Here is an 18,684-nt window from a genome sequence, read left to right on the forward strand (position 1 = left end):
AGAGTGGAAGGAGGTATCTTTATTGTCACATCATTGTAGACGTCGATAGTCATCAGCTCGTCCCTGGCATGATCGCTGCGAACAGACCCGAATCGATTAGCCGTGAGAAAAATACATTTCAAATACACCATTAATTCGCAAATTACTTACTTCCGCGTGCAAGACAATCATTTGTAAATTATATTTTTTTTAAATGTTATTTCTATGTAAGGCAATTACACGACATTTATTTTAATAAAGTCATTTTAATAAAATGCTTATCCGATTTTATATCTTATTATAATTAATATGTATAATATTATATACAATTTCAATAATATGTATGTGTGTATATATATATATATATATATATATATATATATATATTTCTCACATTTTTTTATTTTTATTAAATAATTATGATTAATTAAGCTATAAATGAAATTGTAATAATCATAAATGCAAGTAATAATACACTGCATATAGCTCTATGTTATTGTTCTAATAATTAATTCATTATATTTTATAGTTAATTTAATCTATTATTACATATTTTATGACAGGAGATAATATGCAGTAAACTAGCTTTGAAATTAATTTAAAATTACATGAATATATATTATGTATTAAAGCTTACTAGCCTTAAACAATAATAAAATAGTAGACCTTATAGTCAAATTCGTGCGCGATCATCTTTCTTCTTCTTACATATAATTACTTACAAATGCGGTTTATTATTTAATAGTAATATTTATGTAACATCCGTATTTGATGTAACAAATACTTTAAAACAGCTATTTGTAAGATTTTTATAAATCTACTTAACTAACTCGTATTTAAGTAGTATTATAGTAGCTTTGGTCAGACACAAACGTAAGTTAAATTATACATTAATTGAGTTTTTGTATCTACAGAAAGTATTATTTCCGAAGAAATAAATATAATAATAACTTCAAAAATTACAAGAGAAAATTATAAACTTTTGCTTAGCCTCATTGTGTGACAAGTAGTATTGTAGACGAGTTTTAAGACAAGGCTGACCATATAGACGTCGTAATCACTTACGAATCGGACGGCCAGTCCAATTTACATAAGTTCCGAGTTCGTTCCCAAGTTTATTAACATATTAGCAATATTGAATTTTTCAGCAAACTAATTTATAATACTATGAATATCTATCAGCTTCAAGAGATGCGTCGGGGATCAATTAAACTTCGGTAAACTAAACCCATCTCAGGGCGAACTTTCGAAAGGATGTAAGCTACCACTCGACGCTCATCTCTCGGTTGAAATTTCCCGACGTCGAATAACTTTAGCGACGTTCGCGGTCTCTCCGCGCTGGTTTTTCCATTTTCCCGTATTCCATTCACGTATTTCTTTAGCGATACGTACACCTTCTCGCAACGTGCTATCGATTAAGTATAGCACGAGCGCGATTTCATCGCGCGCGACGTTCGGCCGGTGCCGTGTCAACGTCGGAGGGGAGGTCAACAGCGCGAGGTATTGTGCAGATGTGTCGCGGATAATAAAAGGGGTAGCGCCACCGGAGGGTTACTGAACCGCTCCTGTCGGCCACGCAATACATCATTTCTTCCGGGGGATGCTCCCGACAATGCCGAAGTATCCTAGGCTCTCGCACAACGCTCATCGCGCAACATCCATCACGAGAGCGTTGGAGAGGGGGGGGGGTTGTGAATAGGGGGAAGTCTGAATCCTCTCTGGAGGCCGGATTGAAACATTCCTATTAGAGATACCAACGCAGTTGGCAGCTATTTTCAACCGTGTGCTCGTTCTACATAGGTACGTGCAAAATTGCCACGTGAGCGATCATTCCGGTCATTAAAGATACGATCCAGCGATCGTTCATCGTGAACATTAATCTTCTGACAATTTCAGATGTTAATACAATGCAAGTGTATTTGATAAATGTTACGACAACCTATTAACAACAATTTCATGAACAGTGGATATTATTGAAGATTATTGTATACTAAATAAAAAAGATTAGATAGCTGTTAAGTTTCTTCCATTAATTGGTCATCCACCTCTACAACACCAACCAGACCCGATAAATTGCACGATGTTTCCGCGCCTGAGGAGCCGAGCCGAAGGCGGAAAATTTATTTTTAGTCCGGCGGCTGTCGCTTACCTAAGCTTTTTACATCATCGGGCCTCCCGTCTGGGCAAAAGCGCGCGGATTCACGGGCGACGCGTGTATGCCGCTTAATTGGACGAGAGACCCGCGATTAGAGAGAGGATAAATGTCAAACGGTGCGTGCACCCATGACCACCGGGGTCTCAAAGGATTAATTATGGGCGACGGAGACGGCGGAAAATCGCGGTTGTGTCTGCCGTCTGCAAAAATCACAACAACGCTGCCGCCGTCATCACCACCGCCGCCACCGCCGTCGTCGTCGTCGTCGTCGTCGTCGCCGTCGTCGTAATCGGCACGCACGAGCGGACTGAGAACGATATATCGGGACGTGCCGAGAGAACGAAGGAGTCTGAATCATCGGCGGTTTGTCCGATAAACATGATCGGCGTGGGCGTAGCGTTGACTGAAGACACGTACGTAAGGGAAGCCTTAGTCGAGCCCAGGGGGTCCGCTCGTCACCCGACACGAAAGCCGGGACACGAAAGGTAGGTGTACGACGTAGACGTGGGTGTGAAGGTAGAAAGAGGGAGAGAGAGAGAGAGAGAAAGCTCTCTAAACACTATATCGATTTCGGCGGCGATGCGGTTATTCGTCGTCCGTGGCTAAACATGAATGGCGGGTGCACGTTCGTATTGCCCGTTCGTGTGAAACCGTATCTCCGTCCACTGTCGTGTATCCAGGTGAGCCGGAGGATTACCCGATCTTACTCCGCTCGGCTCGTTTGACTGATCATCGTGCTACTTAGAAAAGTTAATTCGTTAAATTCTCAGTGAATATATGGAATAAAATATTAAGAATATTATAAATATAATATTAATATTAATGTTAAAATAAAAATATTAAGCTATTAATATAGACAAAAAACTTATTGATCTAAAGTAATTTTAGAAAATTCAAATACGACTAAACGATATAAATACATGAGATGTATACTCGCGTGAATAAATTTTGTATATTTCATTCTTTTTAAGTTTAATATTAGCTTGTGCAATAGAAGCGTTTCCACCAATCAAACACGGCTAATTAGAATAAAGATAAGCAATTATTTCTCTCTTATTCACTTAGAATTTTGATAGGCAATTTAACGCGAATGCAAGCGAAAAGAACTCATAGCATATTCACTAATATTAAAATCGATCAAACATCCATTTCGAGGAATGTAAGAATTATACACTCTCCTTATTAGGACTTACGAGAGAAGAGAGAGAAGGATTAATGTCTGGATATCCCCCCATGATTGTTATCGATTCACAGAGCTCATACTTGCACGTGTCCAAACAGCAAGGTCTTTCAGAATCAGAACTGTGTTTCTACTTATATCCAAAATTAAATTGGAACACGAAACCATCACGCATCAGATATATTTATATATATTTTTTCAAAGTGTATATTCAATACAGTTTGAACAATTTTATCGCCAATTTTAAAAAAAGGCACATTTACTTTTAGCACACGAAAAGGCCAAAAAGATTTTATATTTTTCCACTAAGATTGTCCGACTATTAAAATTATTTTTGCATAAATCTTTATCGATAATTCATTGAATTTCAAGTATTATTCACTAATATTCGCACTCTCTCTCTCTCTTTCCTGTAAAAAGTAGAGATATTTTTAAAACTCGGAATATTCCCATCACCAAACTGGCACGTTGCACAGGACCGCAAAAAGATCATGGAGAATTCATGCACTTCCTTTAGAACGCACGAGAAAGGAAATCGAGGGTAGAGCCAACGCCTTCAGGTCGCCTCGTGAATTTTATCGACTTCAGATCACACAACTTTATCCGCGAACGTGTTTGCGAACCGAGGACTTTTTTGGATAACTGTAGAGGATTGAGCTAAACACGTCGTGCGACATTCAGCGAAGATCGAAAACACCGAGAGATTAGGCATGATTCCCCATTGATATTTACATTCGCCCTCGAGGTGACATTTACATTCGCCCTCCGTGTGTTTGCGATACCGATCGGAATCTTCATCAAACCGTACGAAACTCCGCACAAATGAGCCAGAGAGATGGGTCACGGGAGGCTTCGTTTCTTCCTGCGGGAGACGCGCGGACGGAGAAGCGGCGCGAGGTGAGCCAACGCCTTTGTATTTAGCCTCGTGATCGTTATCGACTCGCAGCGCAGATACCTGGGGACGTATCCTTAGGCAGAGATCCTTCCGGAACGAGAACAAACGTCAGCGTGACGAGGGATTAGATTATACGTCCAGCGGTATCCGGTTCTCCTCCTTGAGGGTGGAGGCTGCACTCGCGGCCGCCGCGGCAACGCCTCTTCTGACACGTCAACGTTAGGTACGACAAGTAAGTAGGTAGATACGCGAAGAGAGAGAGAGAGAGAGAGAGAGAGAGAGAGAGAAAAGAGAGAAAGAGAAACAGAGAAAGAGAGAGAACGGGTCACGGTTAGAGGTACACGTCGCTCCCTCGTCGCGAAGCGGTCACGGGGAGACGCGGAAAAGCGGAAGCGGGAGCGGACGGAGAGGTGCGACTCCGCCTAGTCGCGCGCGCGAGAGGCACCTCACCCTGGGTAAACACACTGCGGGATGCACCACTACCACCACCACCACCACCACCATCACCACCAACGGCACCACTACCCGCCACCACTACCAGAGCGGCACCGGTGTACATACGATCAACGCCCCGCGCCACCCATCACCTTGCCGACGATGGGAGAGAAACGTCTCTCCTGTTATTTCCTACCTTCCGACCTCGTATTTCCATCTGGTCCCTTTCTTTCGACGTCTCTAATTGTCTAGCTATCTATTTATTTATCTAACTCCCTTTTCTGCATTTTTCTCTTTCTCTCTCACACTCTTCATCTTTCTATTTGTCTACCAACACACCCTTATCCTCCTCCCGTCCGCGTGACGATGACTCACACTCACCGACACGGCGACGCTTCCTTCTCGGCTTCCTGAACACTCGTCTAAACGGACCGGCCGCTCCCGCGAGAGGAGCCCTGGCCTGGGTGCTCGCGAGCGAGAGTCCTCTCGCGACGACACCACCGCGGCGAGGAAAGACAAACGGAGAACACGGTTTCGAGAGAGGGATGTTGGAAGCGCCGCGCGCGACAGTCGGAGAGAAGGTCGTGGGCGGCGGCGGCGACGACGACGATGACGGGGTACGGGAACGGCGGGGCCGGGGTTACGTGGCCCCCGCGGTAGCCTGAGAGAGAGGGGGAGAAACTGGGATGAGGCACGGTATCCACCCTATTCTCAGCAAGAGGGAGAGGGAAAGAAAGAGAGAGTACGAAATAGGAAAGAAAGAGATAGAAAGAGAGAGAGAGAGAGAGAGAGAGAGAGAGAGAGAGGGAGATTCTCGTGAAACCCACCGGGACAAGACGCGACGAACAATCAGAGAAAGCTACCCGGGTGCCGCTCCCGAAGGCACCCCTGTCGCAGTTGTTGTCGCTGTTGTCGCTGCTGCTGCTGCTGTTATCACTGCCGCTGCTGCTGCCTCGTCGCACGCTGACTCGCGCTCTCCCCCTCGCTGCCGTGGCAGTGGCGACGGACCCCCGAGCCTCCGCCGTGCGCGATCACGCTTCCGGTCTTTCGCGGGAAATCCTCGCGGACGACGTAGCCATGGATACTGCAGGATCCGGCAGGGAGAGGCGACTGCCCCGTCGCGCGCGCACCCCCCGTACTCCGTTCCCCCGCCTGTTCCCGCCGCCGCCGCCGCCGCCGCCACCCTCAGCGCACCCCCTCCTGCCTCCGCCGCGATGCGCGCCCCACGGCCGAAAATGTCAATATCCTCTCTCGCGCTGCGCCCGCGATGCGCCCCCTCCTCGCGAGAGCCACCCTCCGTCGCGCCGCGACGTGCCGCGCCGATGCGCCCCACTATACGCGCCCTCCCGGTGTATGCCGCTCCCGTCGCCCTCTCATCTCCCGCCAACCCCCTTTCACAACTCCATCTCTCGATCTCCGCTCCCTCTTTCTCTCCGTTCTCCTTCGCCGTAATGCCCCGCGGCGATTCCGTCTCCCTCCCTCTCACGCTCTCCGTCTCTTTCGCGTCGCCAAGACCATCCCTTTACCGACTCAGGGGTGAAACTACGATCGCGAGAACCCTTGAGCTGTTGTTACACGGAAAGAAGAACTTAGTAATGGGAAATAGATCAGAAACGAGAAAATGTTTCGTCGTGTATCGACGTTTTATTGCTAATTGGAGATAGACTTTGATATATGGAGAATCATATTTTTGCGAGGGTTCCTGTTTCTCGCGCGCGCGCGTTTCAACAGCCCCGCTTTGAAGACGACCCTGCGACTCGCGCCCTTTCGCATCACCGCCCTCGCCGCACGCTCGCTCGCTCGCTCGCTCTGTTTCCCGTCGAGATCACGGAGCAACGTTTTTCCATTTTTTTTTCCTCTCGAGGCGAGAAACGGGTCATGATGGAAGAATGACTTCTTCTAGGGACTCGCTCTTCTCACATCGCTGAAAGCACTTCACTCTTTATCTTTCCGTCCCAATGAACGCACATGGATCCCCGTCGATCAATCCCGCGCGGCTCTCCGCTCACCGTATAGCCACGCTAGGAGGATGATCGACGTTCCCGTCCTCGTCCTCTCGCCGTCGCCGGCGTCGCCGTCGCTGTCAAGCCGACGCTTGACGAGTAACCATAGCGATCGGCGATCGATGCGAGGCACGCGCGCACCGGCGCATCCGGACGGGAACACCCCGCATCCGCGGGAATCCCGCGATTTTACTCCGCCGTCTAATCGTCTAATACCAATGCAATCTAACACGCGTTTGCGATTCGTGCGATTTGGTGAAATCGCATCTGCTTTTGCGACGCAGTGAATAAAGATATATCTAAATAGATATTTTGCATATGTGAAGAACACTCTGTTAAATATTGTTGCAAATCTGCTTTTTTTTACTTACTATTGTCTCTTTATCTTCATTCTCCACTTTCGTAATAACGGCCGTAACAAGCGAGGGGTAGCAGTAGAAGTACATACATCCGTAGCAAAAGCGCGCCGCGTCTGACTAGAAACGGATCTCTTCCACTTACTTCAAGATCAACTTGGAAAGTTTCTCATCTCGGCTCTTGTAAGAAAAATTCTTGTCCAGAGCGAAAGAGACTGGAAAATGTAAAGTTATTTTAAATCACATGCACTATAAATAACTATAAGTTATATAAACTTTAAATATCAATTTGCCAATATCATTTTACTTTTATTTATAAATCGATACGCAAACTGTCGAGGAAAATTTCTAAAATTATACGATTATTGATTTATAAATGCGCGACAGGCATCGACGTTACATCGATTCAGCAACACATTGATTTTTATTTGCTGATTTATATTTCTGCAAAGATATGAATTACTGTCACGATGTTGCTGCATTTATGATAAGACTTAATCTTATCGTTCATTATTTCAAGAAAGAGAACAGGGAACATATATGTATGTATATAAAATACAGGCAGAGTTAAATATATATATATATATATATATATATATATACATATATTTAATATGTATACACATATTTATAATATATATATTTAATATATATTATAGTTAAATATATACTTTGGAAATGGAATTGCTTTTTTTTTTAAGAAAAATGAGGTGAAGCACATGCTTTATTTTTATACGCAAAAGTGAAAAAGACGCGTCAGACAGGCCTTTTAAATCGATTCGGATGACACGTGGTCACACGTGTCGGACGGATCGCTCGCACTTCGCAGCATCTGACAGCAATACAGCATCTCTCGACAGATCAGAAAATGCGCAGCTTCGACCTGTTATCGTCTTCTTTCACTTATCCGATATCCGCAATGCTGAAAACGCATAAAGAATTCGCAGCGCAGTTGTCGAGCGTCTAAGAGTAAACCTAACCCAAGGGAAACATCGTGTTTACAGGTGTATTCCTAACCTCCAATACTTGGTGCAACGTCGTATACGCGAGAAAGATGCTGCGGAAGACGATTTTAAGATTAAAATGCACCGTTCGAACGGTGCATCTTCGCTCTCTGTCTAAACTATCGGCCAACTTGAAGGAGAATCCGGGTGACAGGATGCAGGCCTGGCAGATACACTCGTATAATGGCCTGGAGGACCTGAGGCTGTCTAGCGTCGGGATGCCGATAATCACGAATCCCACGGACGTCCTGGTGAAGATCGAAGCCGCTAGCGTGAATCCCATTGACGTCGCGATGACGAGTACGCTATTCTCCCTTGATTATACGTGTGTCTTCTATCTTGAAAGTGGCATGTAAAATTTGAAATCGACCTATGATTGGAAATCAAGTGTTACATGTTATATGTAGTCCTAATCGCTACTCTCACTGTTGATAAAAGACTAGTGTCCTGTGTACATTACAATAATTTTATTTACTTTATTACAGATGGCTATGGTAACACTCTCTTTAATGCCATGCGCAAGACCAAGAGTTTGGCCTTTGGAACGTCGGAGGAATTAGATTTGCCATTGACATTAGGTAGAGATTTCGCAGGGGTGGTCGTGTCAAAGGGACACAATGTAGGGGACAGGCTCAAGATAGGCGAGGAAGTTTGGGGAGTGGTCCCAATCGACCAACAGGGCTGTCACGCGAATTACCTTGTGGTTGACAGCAGCTTGGTAAGACGCGTTTCATTCGTGGTATATTAAATCTGACAAATCAACTTACAAATATATCTATCGCGATACTGATTTTTCTTTCCGCAAGGTAAATCCACGTCCTCGAAAATTGTCTTGCATCGAAGCTGCGAGTATCTTGTACGCCGGAATGACCGCATGGTCCGCGTTATGGTTCACAGGAGGGCTATATTACAAAACGGCGATAGTTACGAGAATGAACAGACGCGTCCTGGTCATGGGTGGCTCGGGAGGAGTCGGCACCTTGGCTATACAGCTACTGAAAGCTTGGAACATGCATGTAAATATTTGATCACATACAACGCATTAAGGTCCGCAACATGTGAAGCATTAAATTCGTTTAGGTAATTAGTACGTGCAGTGGCGACGCTGTGGAGATGCTGCAGAATTTAGATGCCGATGTTGTCATTGATTACAAGAAAGACGGTGCTGACGCAGAAATTATTTCGGAGGGACCGTAAGTGACTTTGTCTTAAACTGAAATTCAGTGTATAATAAATGCAATATATATTACATATATTATTATATTTGCAGGTATGACATGATCTTAGATTGCGCCAATCAGGGGCCGGAGTACGTCAGAAGAAAAGGATATCCCCACGATGCTTACATAGGATTAAACTCGCCGCTGTTAAGAAATTTTGATCATCACGGGCTAATTATGGGAATGGCGAAGAATCTCGGGGATCTCCTAAAGTTTAATATTCCAACGGCAGAAAATAAAAGCTGTGTTAAATGGGGATTTTTTATACCTTCCCAAACGGGGATGGACGTTCTTCAAAAGCTTGTGGAAAACGAACAGGTGTGTCCAGAAATTCCCGACGTGCATTTTTATACTGTTAGTCTGTAATTTTATATTTTATATTCTGTGTTTGCAGATCGTACCGGTCGTTCAGCAGGTATATCCTTTTCAAGATTTGCCACAGGCATATGAAAGAGTGGAGCAGGGCCATCTAAGAGGCAAACTAGTCATTGACATGAGATAATAAATTGAATTAAACATGTGTTTGTTCAAATTTAAGATATTTTTTATAAATATAACGTTTAATAGCGATAAATAATTATATATTTTACATAACCTTCGCCGTGTTTGTTATATTTTTCACATCCTGTATATCATTACCAAAAACTTTTTCCGTAACTTCCGTCCAACAATGTGTCGCGAGTTCCGTAGCCCTTTCTGCACCTTCTTTCAAAATCTCGTCCAAATAGGCAGGTTCTCTGATTAACCTCAATATATCTTTACGAATGGGAGATAATTTTTCTATCACTATATCCGCTAATACCAATTTATACCTATTAAAAAAAGTATAATAATATTCATTTAGCTCGCGTATTTATGAAAGTTTCCAAAGTAATCACTTTTTTCAGTGAATGTATAATAAAATGTAATGCTGTTTTCAAATACTTACTGTCCTGTATTCAAACCTACGGCTTCCATGCATACTTCCTCCGGCGTTTTCCCAGTTAACAAAGAATGTATATTAATTAAATTAGCCACTCCTGGTCGTTTTTCTGGCTCGTAAGTTACTTCGGATGTAAAATCAGTTACAGCTTTCTTCATTTTCTCCAACAATACGTCTGGTTCGTCCAAGAGACTTAATCTGGACTTGGGATCCGTGTCTGATTTTGACATCTTTTTCGTAGGATCGCGTAGAGACTTGATCCTCTGGCTCGGACCATCTTAAAGCAATTTAAATTGTCAGTCGATATTTTCAAAATTCAAATCAACGAGATTGAATTTTGAAGATCACTGCTTTAAAAACTTACCGCTAATGAGGGCATGTGGTACCGGAAAGGTTTGTCCAAACTGTCTGTTGAAAATCTGCACTAAATCTTGCGCCAATTGAATATGCTGAGCTTGATCTTGCCCGACCGGAACATGGGTCGCTCTAAAAGAAAAATCTTCATATATATATCTTATTGCATTGCATGAAAATTATAGGGTAATTTTTAATTATTTCAATACTTCAGAAGATCAATTTAATAAACTTGAAAGTAAATATATATCTATTATATATTCATATGTTTTGAATTCTAGATTCGTTCCCTGAAGTACTGATATTATAATTGAGAATTATCTTTTTTATCCAAGATACTTGCTTGTACAATAACACATCAGCTGCCTGTAGAACAGGATAGATATACAAGCCTAGAGGCACGTTCTTTAAGGACTCGCTCTTCTCCTTGAATTGCGGCAGACGCGCCAGCCTCGCCATGGTCGTGACGGTGCACAAGATCCAACACAGCTCCGTGTGCATCGGCACTTTGGACTGCTGGAACAAGATACTCCTCTTGAAGTCCACGCCGCACGCTATCAGCGTCGCGGCCATCAGCAGAGCGTTCTCCCGCAATTTCTGGGGATTCTACAAATTGCGCGTATTGTTTATCAGCACGCGATAACGCCGGAGTACAGAAGCTTCATCCGCCGTAAATTTTACTTGCGGCAAAGTAATGGAATGCAAGTCCGCTATGCTGCACAGGACCGACTCGCCAGAGTTCTGCAACTCCACCCATCTCCGAACGGCGCCGAAGTAATTTCCCAGATGTACGTTTCCCGTAGGCTGAATCCCGGAGAATATCCTCTTCGGATATTCGGTCTGCGTTGCCTGCAGAACGGAAGAGCATATATATAATAAAAATTGATATCATAACCAATTTGACTTGCCGTTAAATAATTATAATGAATAAAATGAGAATCATCATGAGAATAAAATTTTTTCGTAAAACGTAACAATAATCCAGTGCTTTAAACACGCTTATATGATTAATAAAACACTAAACACCCCCTGTCTACTTCAACAACAATTTCGTTTCAGGCACATAAAGTGAGGTTAGACGATGAAACATGATCGAACCTGATTGCTACACCGTCTAAGCCCCTCGGATTTCGCTGCGCGAATTCTTTCCGAACGAGCAGCAGCTCGCAATATTTTCAGCATGTTTCAAATTAATATGTAAATATGTATATCGACTTTATTAACGCCGAATGTGAGGTTAGGATCCCGGCGACCACTCGACAGCGAACACGGTGCGTGACTGCGTGCTTCAGTGTGTTGCCTGCACTGTATTGCAGCTCCGTTCTTTATAGCACTTTCTGCACCATTATCTTTCCTCTTTTTTTATTCAATGCCTAATAATATTACTCATTTTATTTTAGGTGTAGAAAGTATAACACGCAGAACAGCGACAAAGAACGAAACCCATCTTGCGCTCTAAAAGCAGCTGCGCTACATACATGAGATTGAATTTAAACGAGAAAACGTGATATAATCTACAAAACGTATGAAAGATGAAAATACCTCGTACGTTATACTTTCATGTTTAAATGAATTTGCGTGTAATAATCTGCGGTGCGCGAAAAGTGTAAATTCAATTTCGTGCGCATCAGTCTCGCCAAATGCCTCAGCCAATCGCGAGCCTGTCTTTTAAGTTTGAAATTCATTCGCATTTAAAAAACGCGCATTAACGACGATTATTTTCCAACAATCGTGCGCTTGCAAGAAGCTGATTCCTACTTTCTATCGATTAATACCTTCAATTGAGGAATAATAAGTAGATTAATATATTTCGAGAGCCCCGTAAGAAAAGAGAATTTTATGAATTATATAATTTAACATTAAATTCGCAAAACCTGCTGTTTTTCCGGGAGCATAATTTCATTGCTAAGAATTGAAACAATGCCAATCAACCTTACATTCTAATTATATAAAAAGTCGCAAAAAAGTAGACTTTTTTGCGACTGACGCAATTAATGAATCGCAATCGTTCGTCTCGTTATATGTTTTTATTGCGTTTTTTTTAGATTAATCTGTCTTTGGTGGATTTATAAAAATACGATAACGTACGTATTCGTCATTTCACCCAAACTTCGCATTCGTGGAACGAATCTCATTTTCCACATCGTTCGATCGAAAGCGTAATTATGGTCTCCACCGTGAAGATCTTCAACGTCACTATACCGCCGAAGGACGATCTCTGCTGCGTGATCTGCAAGATCGTGAATTCCGAGAACGATCCCCTGATCTACTCCAACTATTGCGGGAACAGGCTCAAGTGCGGGTGGGTATATCGATTATCCGGTATCGTCGTGGCGCAACCACGTACTGTTCCAGTTCCGCTGGCACATTAAACACGCGGATTAAAGGCGAAAGTCTGGAAGTCGAGTCTCCTGGAGTCAAGATCCAATACGGAGATCCGGTGTCCTAAGGCGAAAAATGTTCCGACTTTTTTCAGGCAATTTCTTCGCGAGACTCCTCAGGCGATGGCCGCCCCGATAACTAATCGGAAATTGCTCGAGCTCGGCGGCTCCCTGTACATTATCGTCGCGAAGGACTTTATCGAGAGCTGCACCTTCCGGGACCACTGCGACGCTCTCAACTTAGAGGTGGTACGTGTCCGCGGGCCGGATCGTAGAAAACTTAATTTTCGCTAGGAAACTGCGAAAGTTGTCTCCTGAAACAAATTCTCTCGCGCGAGATTAATTAATGTGTTAATTGTTTCCTTGATCGCGGCATGCGAATGTTCCGCAGATCGATCTACTCGACCCCCTCCCGACTTATATTTACAAGATGTGTCTAGTTTACACCGTGGAATACAAGCTGGCACCGCAGTGGAACAAGGTCGGGCTGTACCTCGTCGAGGGACAGGATTTTCTCAGCTCGACGGGAAGCGTCAGCGCGATCACGCTGAATATTAAAGACATCCGCGGTACAATCCCCGGTTTTTAACGTATAACGTTAGACGTATAAGTTTTTACATATACATATATTCACTGATATACTACAGAGATTTCTTATTTAGCACGAAGAATAATTTAGATTAGCTGTAAGAGATTATAGATAGCTGCATGTAAAGAAATAAATATTGTAGATAACAACGCCCAGTTTCACGTGGAGGCTTTAGATCTCAGAATACCCTTCCTAAGATTGAACACCGCGCGTCCTTTGCAAAATGATTTGCAGCCGCCAGTACGCGTTCTACCGAGGTAATGAAAGATATATGGGAATTCTGTTACTGTTAATATATATAAATCATTTTACAAAATTATGAAAATTCTGCGCCAAACTTTAGAATTAATTACTAATTGAATGCAGTGTTATTGCGTAATAATATAATTCCGATTCACAGCTTGAAAATGGCAACTGTGGTGAGCATATCGAAAGAGATTAAGCAGAAATACATGTTCAAGGATTACGAGGAGATGCGCGAGTATTGGAAAAATATGGTATGCGAATCTATTTATAACTCATCAAACCTAATATCTCCTAGGCTCAATCTTATTGGTTTTGTTATATATAATTATACTCTGTTATTCTCGCTGAAATAAAAATTAGCTACGTACAAAGAATAATCGATTCTTCAGAAATAAATTTGTGATCGAGTTATTTTTTAGTATTATTAAATCGACCAAATATAACTTTGTACATTACCAGGAGCCATTGTTCCTTTTGTTTTAGCACGGCTACATATTGCCAGATTACGAGCAGGAAGAACTCTTATTTTACAATATCGAATTTCTCTACTTTAAGTCGAGAGTTTACGTATATCCTGAAACGTGCTTAACCTCGGGACCTGTAGAAATACTTTCGCCACCGATGGATCCGGTATCCAGAATTTACAAATTTGTAGGAGATCTACGAGGCAGAGTAACGAAATTATGCGGGCACCAATTGGACGTATGCCCGGATGTGAGAGCACAGCATATATATGCCTTAAATCAGATTAAATCGATACGCGTTTGACTATTATACTCACTTAATAGCGTTAACTGATTTCGCAGAATACGTATCAAGCAGCTGCCTTAGTTTGTGCACCGGCGTTACCAAGGGTTGATAGATATTTAGCTTACGATTCGGGATACGGCACACGAACTACTAGAAAATCCAGTAGTATGACGACTACTTTGTCTGAGATGCTTGAAACGTACGACATTCCCACAAAACGATCGCGATTGTCGCTACCGGGGTTTAAAGATTCTCTTACGTGCAAGACTGAGATCGACGATTTCGATTTTCGAACCGGTCCGTGTTCCACGAGCAACTTCGATAAATTGCTTAAATCTGCTGGTAGTATTTTAACAGTATCACACGACGCGGATAGCGTGGCCAGCAAACCAACTGTACAGGAAGATGAAAGCAAGTCGTATTATTTTAAGCAAGAAGAACAGAAATCTGAGAACAAACCCTCTGAGGTAAATATTATTGTGCACGCAAACTTATTGTAGCAATTTTTCATATAATAATGAAATAGTTAATAACGATATTACATTAAAGGAGCAGATGGACAAAGAAGAAAAATCCAAAAATCAAAATTTGAAGGAAAAGTTGCTAAGGAATTTTTAAAGAAATATTTCTATATAAATTTGCTGTCTCAATAACAATTATATTATTACTTGTTTCTTTCGATTTAAAACACGACAATGTATAATAACAATTTGTAGAAGAAAGTATTACTAATTAGAAAATCAATTTTAGATCAGAATATAAATAAGTGAACAAATAAATTCAAGTTATAAGTTATAAATTAATTTCATTATATAAATCGAAGATTATTTATCTCTTAGAACATAAGCAAAAGAAACATATAATGCGTTAAAATTTTCAAATCAGCGACAAATTGTGTTAATCAATAAATAAAAATTATCCAAATATTAATATGTCTTACGGTTTATGCATTCCTTTATTGCCTCCAGCAAATCACGTCTGTCTCTCTCATGCTCAATACCGATCTCAATCAAATCTTTATCCGTAAGTGTTAAAAATAGGTCAAAGTCCACCTAGGATAAAATAAATCAAATCATGTACATTTAGAAATTATGGCAATCAATATAATGGAGTTATCCATAATTAAGCTATAATTGCAAGGAATATCATCGCTTATCTACATTCTAACGACTCTAATAATCGAACGTATTCTTTAAAAACATACTTCCTGTTCGAGAAATACAGAGATGTGTTGGCTCAATCCGAAGCGTTTCAGTACCATAATCATTTTCGTCTGCGGCCAGTTCAGAAGCATCCCTTTCGGTGGCGTTTTGCAGCGCGGCGGCGTCGGGGTATTTTCTCCAAACACGTTCTCCTCGTTAACATCCTCGGGCACGTGAGGCGATTTGACAGGGCTGAATTCGGGCGAGAACCCGAGAGTGACGTTAAAATTACACGAGATATTCTTCATGTCGAGATCCGCAGGTCGTACCGACTGAAATCTGAAATTACTTTATTAAACATTCTTTCAAATTATTTATATATATTAAATACTTATGTTTCTCTTATATCTAAGAAATAATATTTTAAGGAACATTTATTCAATGTGGAAAAGATACTTTGTCTTATTAAATAATTTCTAAATTTGTCACTGTTTTTCTACCTTTTTTGACGTGCAACCGGAGATGATTTAGACTGATCCTCGCCCGCTGCTGAATGCTGTTCTAAATCGTTTTCCGTCGTTTTTTCGTTCGCATCTTTATCTAGAGAAGGAACGTTCGATTTCTCTGTAAGACTGTCCTTTCCGGCAGCTTTCGGGAACGTGAACACATCGTACGTTAAGTTCGGTGATATTCTGCTTTGCTTGTCGGATTCCATAATCACGGGCAACAAGTGCAGCTTGAGCTTTTCTCCTTTATTCTCGTCATCGTTTGAACGATCTTTCACCGTACTGTCGACGTCCTGTTCGCTTATCACTTCAATGTTATCCGACGTATCATTCCAATAATCATCCACGACCAGGTCTTCGTTCACCAAAGCAGCTATTTCCGGTACCGTGGAACATTTCATCATAATGCGAGTGTAACCATCTGCGCTCAATACACAAATTTCTTAGACATGAAAATGTTTCATTACGCTTCACTTAAAATATAATAGATAAATGATGGGAAAAAAGGAATATAACAAGCATAACAAATACAATCAATAAAAATAGATTATGAATTTCTCAATAGAATTTTCTTAAATTCTACGCAGAAGGTAAGCAACGTTCTATCAAATTTCTAATTATAATAAAAAATATTCCATTTCACAAAATAACTATCTTTATTTTAGTTTAAATTCAAATTGATATGTTTTGCTTGATGTATTTCTTATTAAATTTTTTATCCAATAATTATCCTTATCACGACAAACTTATCCATTTTGCGTAACATACTTGAATCAAATGAACGATAAATGTAATTAAGTTTCATCATGCAAGTCATAAATGTTGGTTCAGGAATTTTATAAAGAAAAATCGTCTAACTGGTGGTCGAGAACACGCCTGATTTCAGCAATCTCAGAAACAGCTCCTTGTCGTTCTTCATGGCAGCCACGCATAGTGGAGTAATGTCATCGTTAGCCGTGTTCGCCAATGCTTCCGGGCAGGCGTTGTACACCGTCTCGAACATTTCCTTACTGATCGCAGCGGCTAATCCGAGGGCCGACATGCCTGCAGTAATTAAAAAGGAAAGAGGATCCCCCTTAAAATAACGTCGCAGCGCGCAGATCGCGTTGTCAGCTTCTCGTTTTGAAGTCATTATTTAATTCGATAATATGATCTCTATAGAATAATTTATCTTCTAGAACTTGCAACAAATCTCGTTTATTAATTAAGATATGTCGATGCAGGCATTTTAAAATTTTGACTACCGAAAAAATTTTGATACCGAAAAATAGTTGTCGCTCACCGAGGTAAGTCATTTGATTAACATCGGCATTTCTCTCCAAGAGCAATTTCACAGTATCGATATTTCCATTGCGAATTGCTTGCATCAGCGGGGTCCAGCCAAATTTGTTCTTCCTGTCCACGACACGGAGGTTCTCCTTCTTGTCCAAAATCTCCCTCACGATCCCGAGGCAGCCGTTCGCCGCGCTTACGTGCAGCAGATTCTCGTCGCAACTGTTGACGGCGTTTAAAGTGTATCCTTTGAAAAAATTTGCACGAGTCGATTTTACTTGACATTTTATAAAATTAATCGGAACGCACGTACAATGGAGTATTAAACAGAAGTATAAATGACTGTTATTTTAGTTTTAGGCACTAAATGCAATAATTTATAATTTAAGTTATGCCGGGTTCCACATCGTCAATTGATCCATATATATAATTAGGAAAACGCATTACCTTGCTTCTGCATCGCGGCGATCACCTGTGTTTCCACAGCTTTTTTAGCACTATCGTGCGACTCTGGCCTTAACATTTTTTCTCTTTCGACACTTATCAAGTTCATTAAATAATTGCATTTACAACAATGAAATTAATAGCTCTCTCTCTCTCTCTCTCTCTCTCTTCCCTTCTCCCTTAACAATCTCCAAGATATTTTTAGCGAAACACATAAATGAGATTGCTCGCAAAGAAAATATTGATCGCCGTACATTACAGCTAATAATCGAATAGTCTTCTAATGCGCGATAATAAAATTACGGAAATTTTGTAGCCATTAAAAGGTTGTTTCTAAAGTTCGTTGAGACGCGCGGTCTGTCGCGATGAATTCGCTCGGAACTCGCGCGTCGGTATAATGGAGGGGCCCTCCGTGGCGAATCGGCAGTACGATTTAACGTCTTGGGACGCTTAGTTAGCGAGTCTGTGGCTCTGCCTCTCGTTCCGATTACACTCGGAATAAATATCAGCGAGGAGGATTAACGGCGACAGCGAATTCGATGCGACGATCCGGCACGGTACGAGTGGCCTTAACGAAGAGCGAAGATCCTGCGGGATCGAAGGGATCGATCGGGAATCCGGGAGGTACGGCGCCGTCGAGGCGCGGAAGAAAAATGTCCGCCGTCGGCCGCGATAATAAATCCCAACTACGCCGATAAATGTCCACGCGGCGATGTTTGATGGCGGGCCAGTGATAATGGCCGACGATTCGGCGATAATCCGGTCTAATCCAAGATATCGGCACTGTCTGATTATTTATCACGTCGCGGAAATAAAGAAACTCTCTTCCCTCGCGCGCGCGCGCGCACGCG

The 18,684-nt window shown here is 42.0% G+C and overlaps 4 protein-coding genes across 9 annotated transcripts; 2 read left to right on the forward strand and 2 right to left on the reverse strand.

The window, feature by feature from the left end:
- The first annotated feature begins 7,723 nt into the window (after window positions 1-7,723).
- On the forward strand, window positions 7,724-9,759 carry LOC105454500 (reticulon-4-interacting protein 1, mitochondrial). Its single transcript, XM_011697152.1, has 6 exons — window positions 7,724-8,307; window positions 8,493-8,725; window positions 8,814-9,023; window positions 9,088-9,200; window positions 9,278-9,545; window positions 9,622-9,759. Exons 1-6 carry the CDS (start codon window positions 8,058-8,060, stop codon window positions 9,727-9,729), a joined length of 1,182 nt encoding a protein of 393 aa, XP_011695454.1. The 5' UTR covers window positions 7,724-8,057; the 3' UTR covers window positions 9,730-9,759.
- A 14-nt stretch (window positions 9,760-9,773) lies between these two features.
- On the reverse strand, window positions 9,774-12,665 carry LOC105454543 (tryptophan--tRNA ligase, mitochondrial). Of its 2 annotated transcripts, none has more exons than XM_011697223.1 (6): window positions 12,592-12,665; window positions 11,189-11,352; window positions 10,847-11,109; window positions 10,514-10,635; window positions 10,156-10,426; window positions 9,774-10,039 (listed from the first exon to the last, which is right to left on the reverse strand). In XM_011697223.1, exons 2-6 carry the CDS (start codon window positions 11,258-11,260, stop codon window positions 9,814-9,816), a joined length of 954 nt encoding a protein of 317 aa, XP_011695525.1. In that variant the 5' UTR covers window positions 11,261-11,352; window positions 12,592-12,665; the 3' UTR covers window positions 9,774-9,813. The 2 variants fall into 2 exon arrangements, with proteins under 2 accessions (XP_011695525.1, XP_011695519.1); XM_011697217.1 differs by lacking the exon at window positions 12,592-12,665 and adding an exon at window positions 11,602-11,804 and having other exon boundaries at window positions 11,185-11,352.
- On the forward strand, window positions 12,653-14,093 carry LOC105454535 (uncharacterized protein C18orf63-like). Its single transcript, XM_011697210.1, has 5 exons — window positions 12,653-12,805; window positions 12,980-13,133; window positions 13,276-13,453; window positions 13,616-13,730; window positions 13,874-14,093. The coding sequence occupies exons 1-5, from the start codon at window positions 12,669-12,671 to the stop codon at window positions 14,070-14,072; spliced, it is 783 nt and encodes a 260-aa protein (XP_011695512.1). The 5' UTR covers window positions 12,653-12,668; the 3' UTR covers window positions 14,073-14,093.
- A 37-nt stretch (window positions 14,094-14,130) lies between these two features.
- LOC105454505 (ankyrin repeat and SAM domain-containing protein 3-like) lies at window positions 14,131-17,985 on the reverse strand. Of its 5 annotated transcripts, XM_011697191.1 has the most exons (9): window positions 17,837-17,985; window positions 17,400-17,636; window positions 16,976-17,161; window positions 16,112-16,538; window positions 15,674-15,959; window positions 15,410-15,521; window positions 14,729-14,862; window positions 14,501-14,619; window positions 14,310-14,379 (listed from the first exon to the last, which is right to left on the reverse strand). In XM_011697191.1, exons 1-8 carry the CDS (start codon window positions 17,940-17,942, stop codon window positions 14,617-14,619), a joined length of 1,491 nt encoding a protein of 496 aa, XP_011695493.1. In that variant the 5' UTR covers window positions 17,943-17,985; the 3' UTR covers window positions 14,310-14,379; window positions 14,501-14,616. The 5 variants fall into 5 exon arrangements, with proteins under 5 accessions (XP_011695486.1, XP_011695493.1, XP_011695502.1 ...); XM_011697184.1 differs by lacking the exon at window positions 14,501-14,619 and having other exon boundaries at window positions 14,131-14,379; XM_011697200.1 differs by having other exon boundaries at window positions 14,501-14,862; window positions 17,400-17,611.
- Window positions 17,986-18,684: the final 699 nt, after the last annotated feature.

Source organism: Wasmannia auropunctata, unplaced genomic scaffold (assembly GCF_000956235.1).
Source record: "Wasmannia auropunctata unplaced genomic scaffold, wasmannia.A_1.0 LD336106.1, whole genome shotgun sequence".
Taxonomy (NCBI): domain Eukaryota; kingdom Metazoa; phylum Arthropoda; class Insecta; order Hymenoptera; family Formicidae; genus Wasmannia; species Wasmannia auropunctata.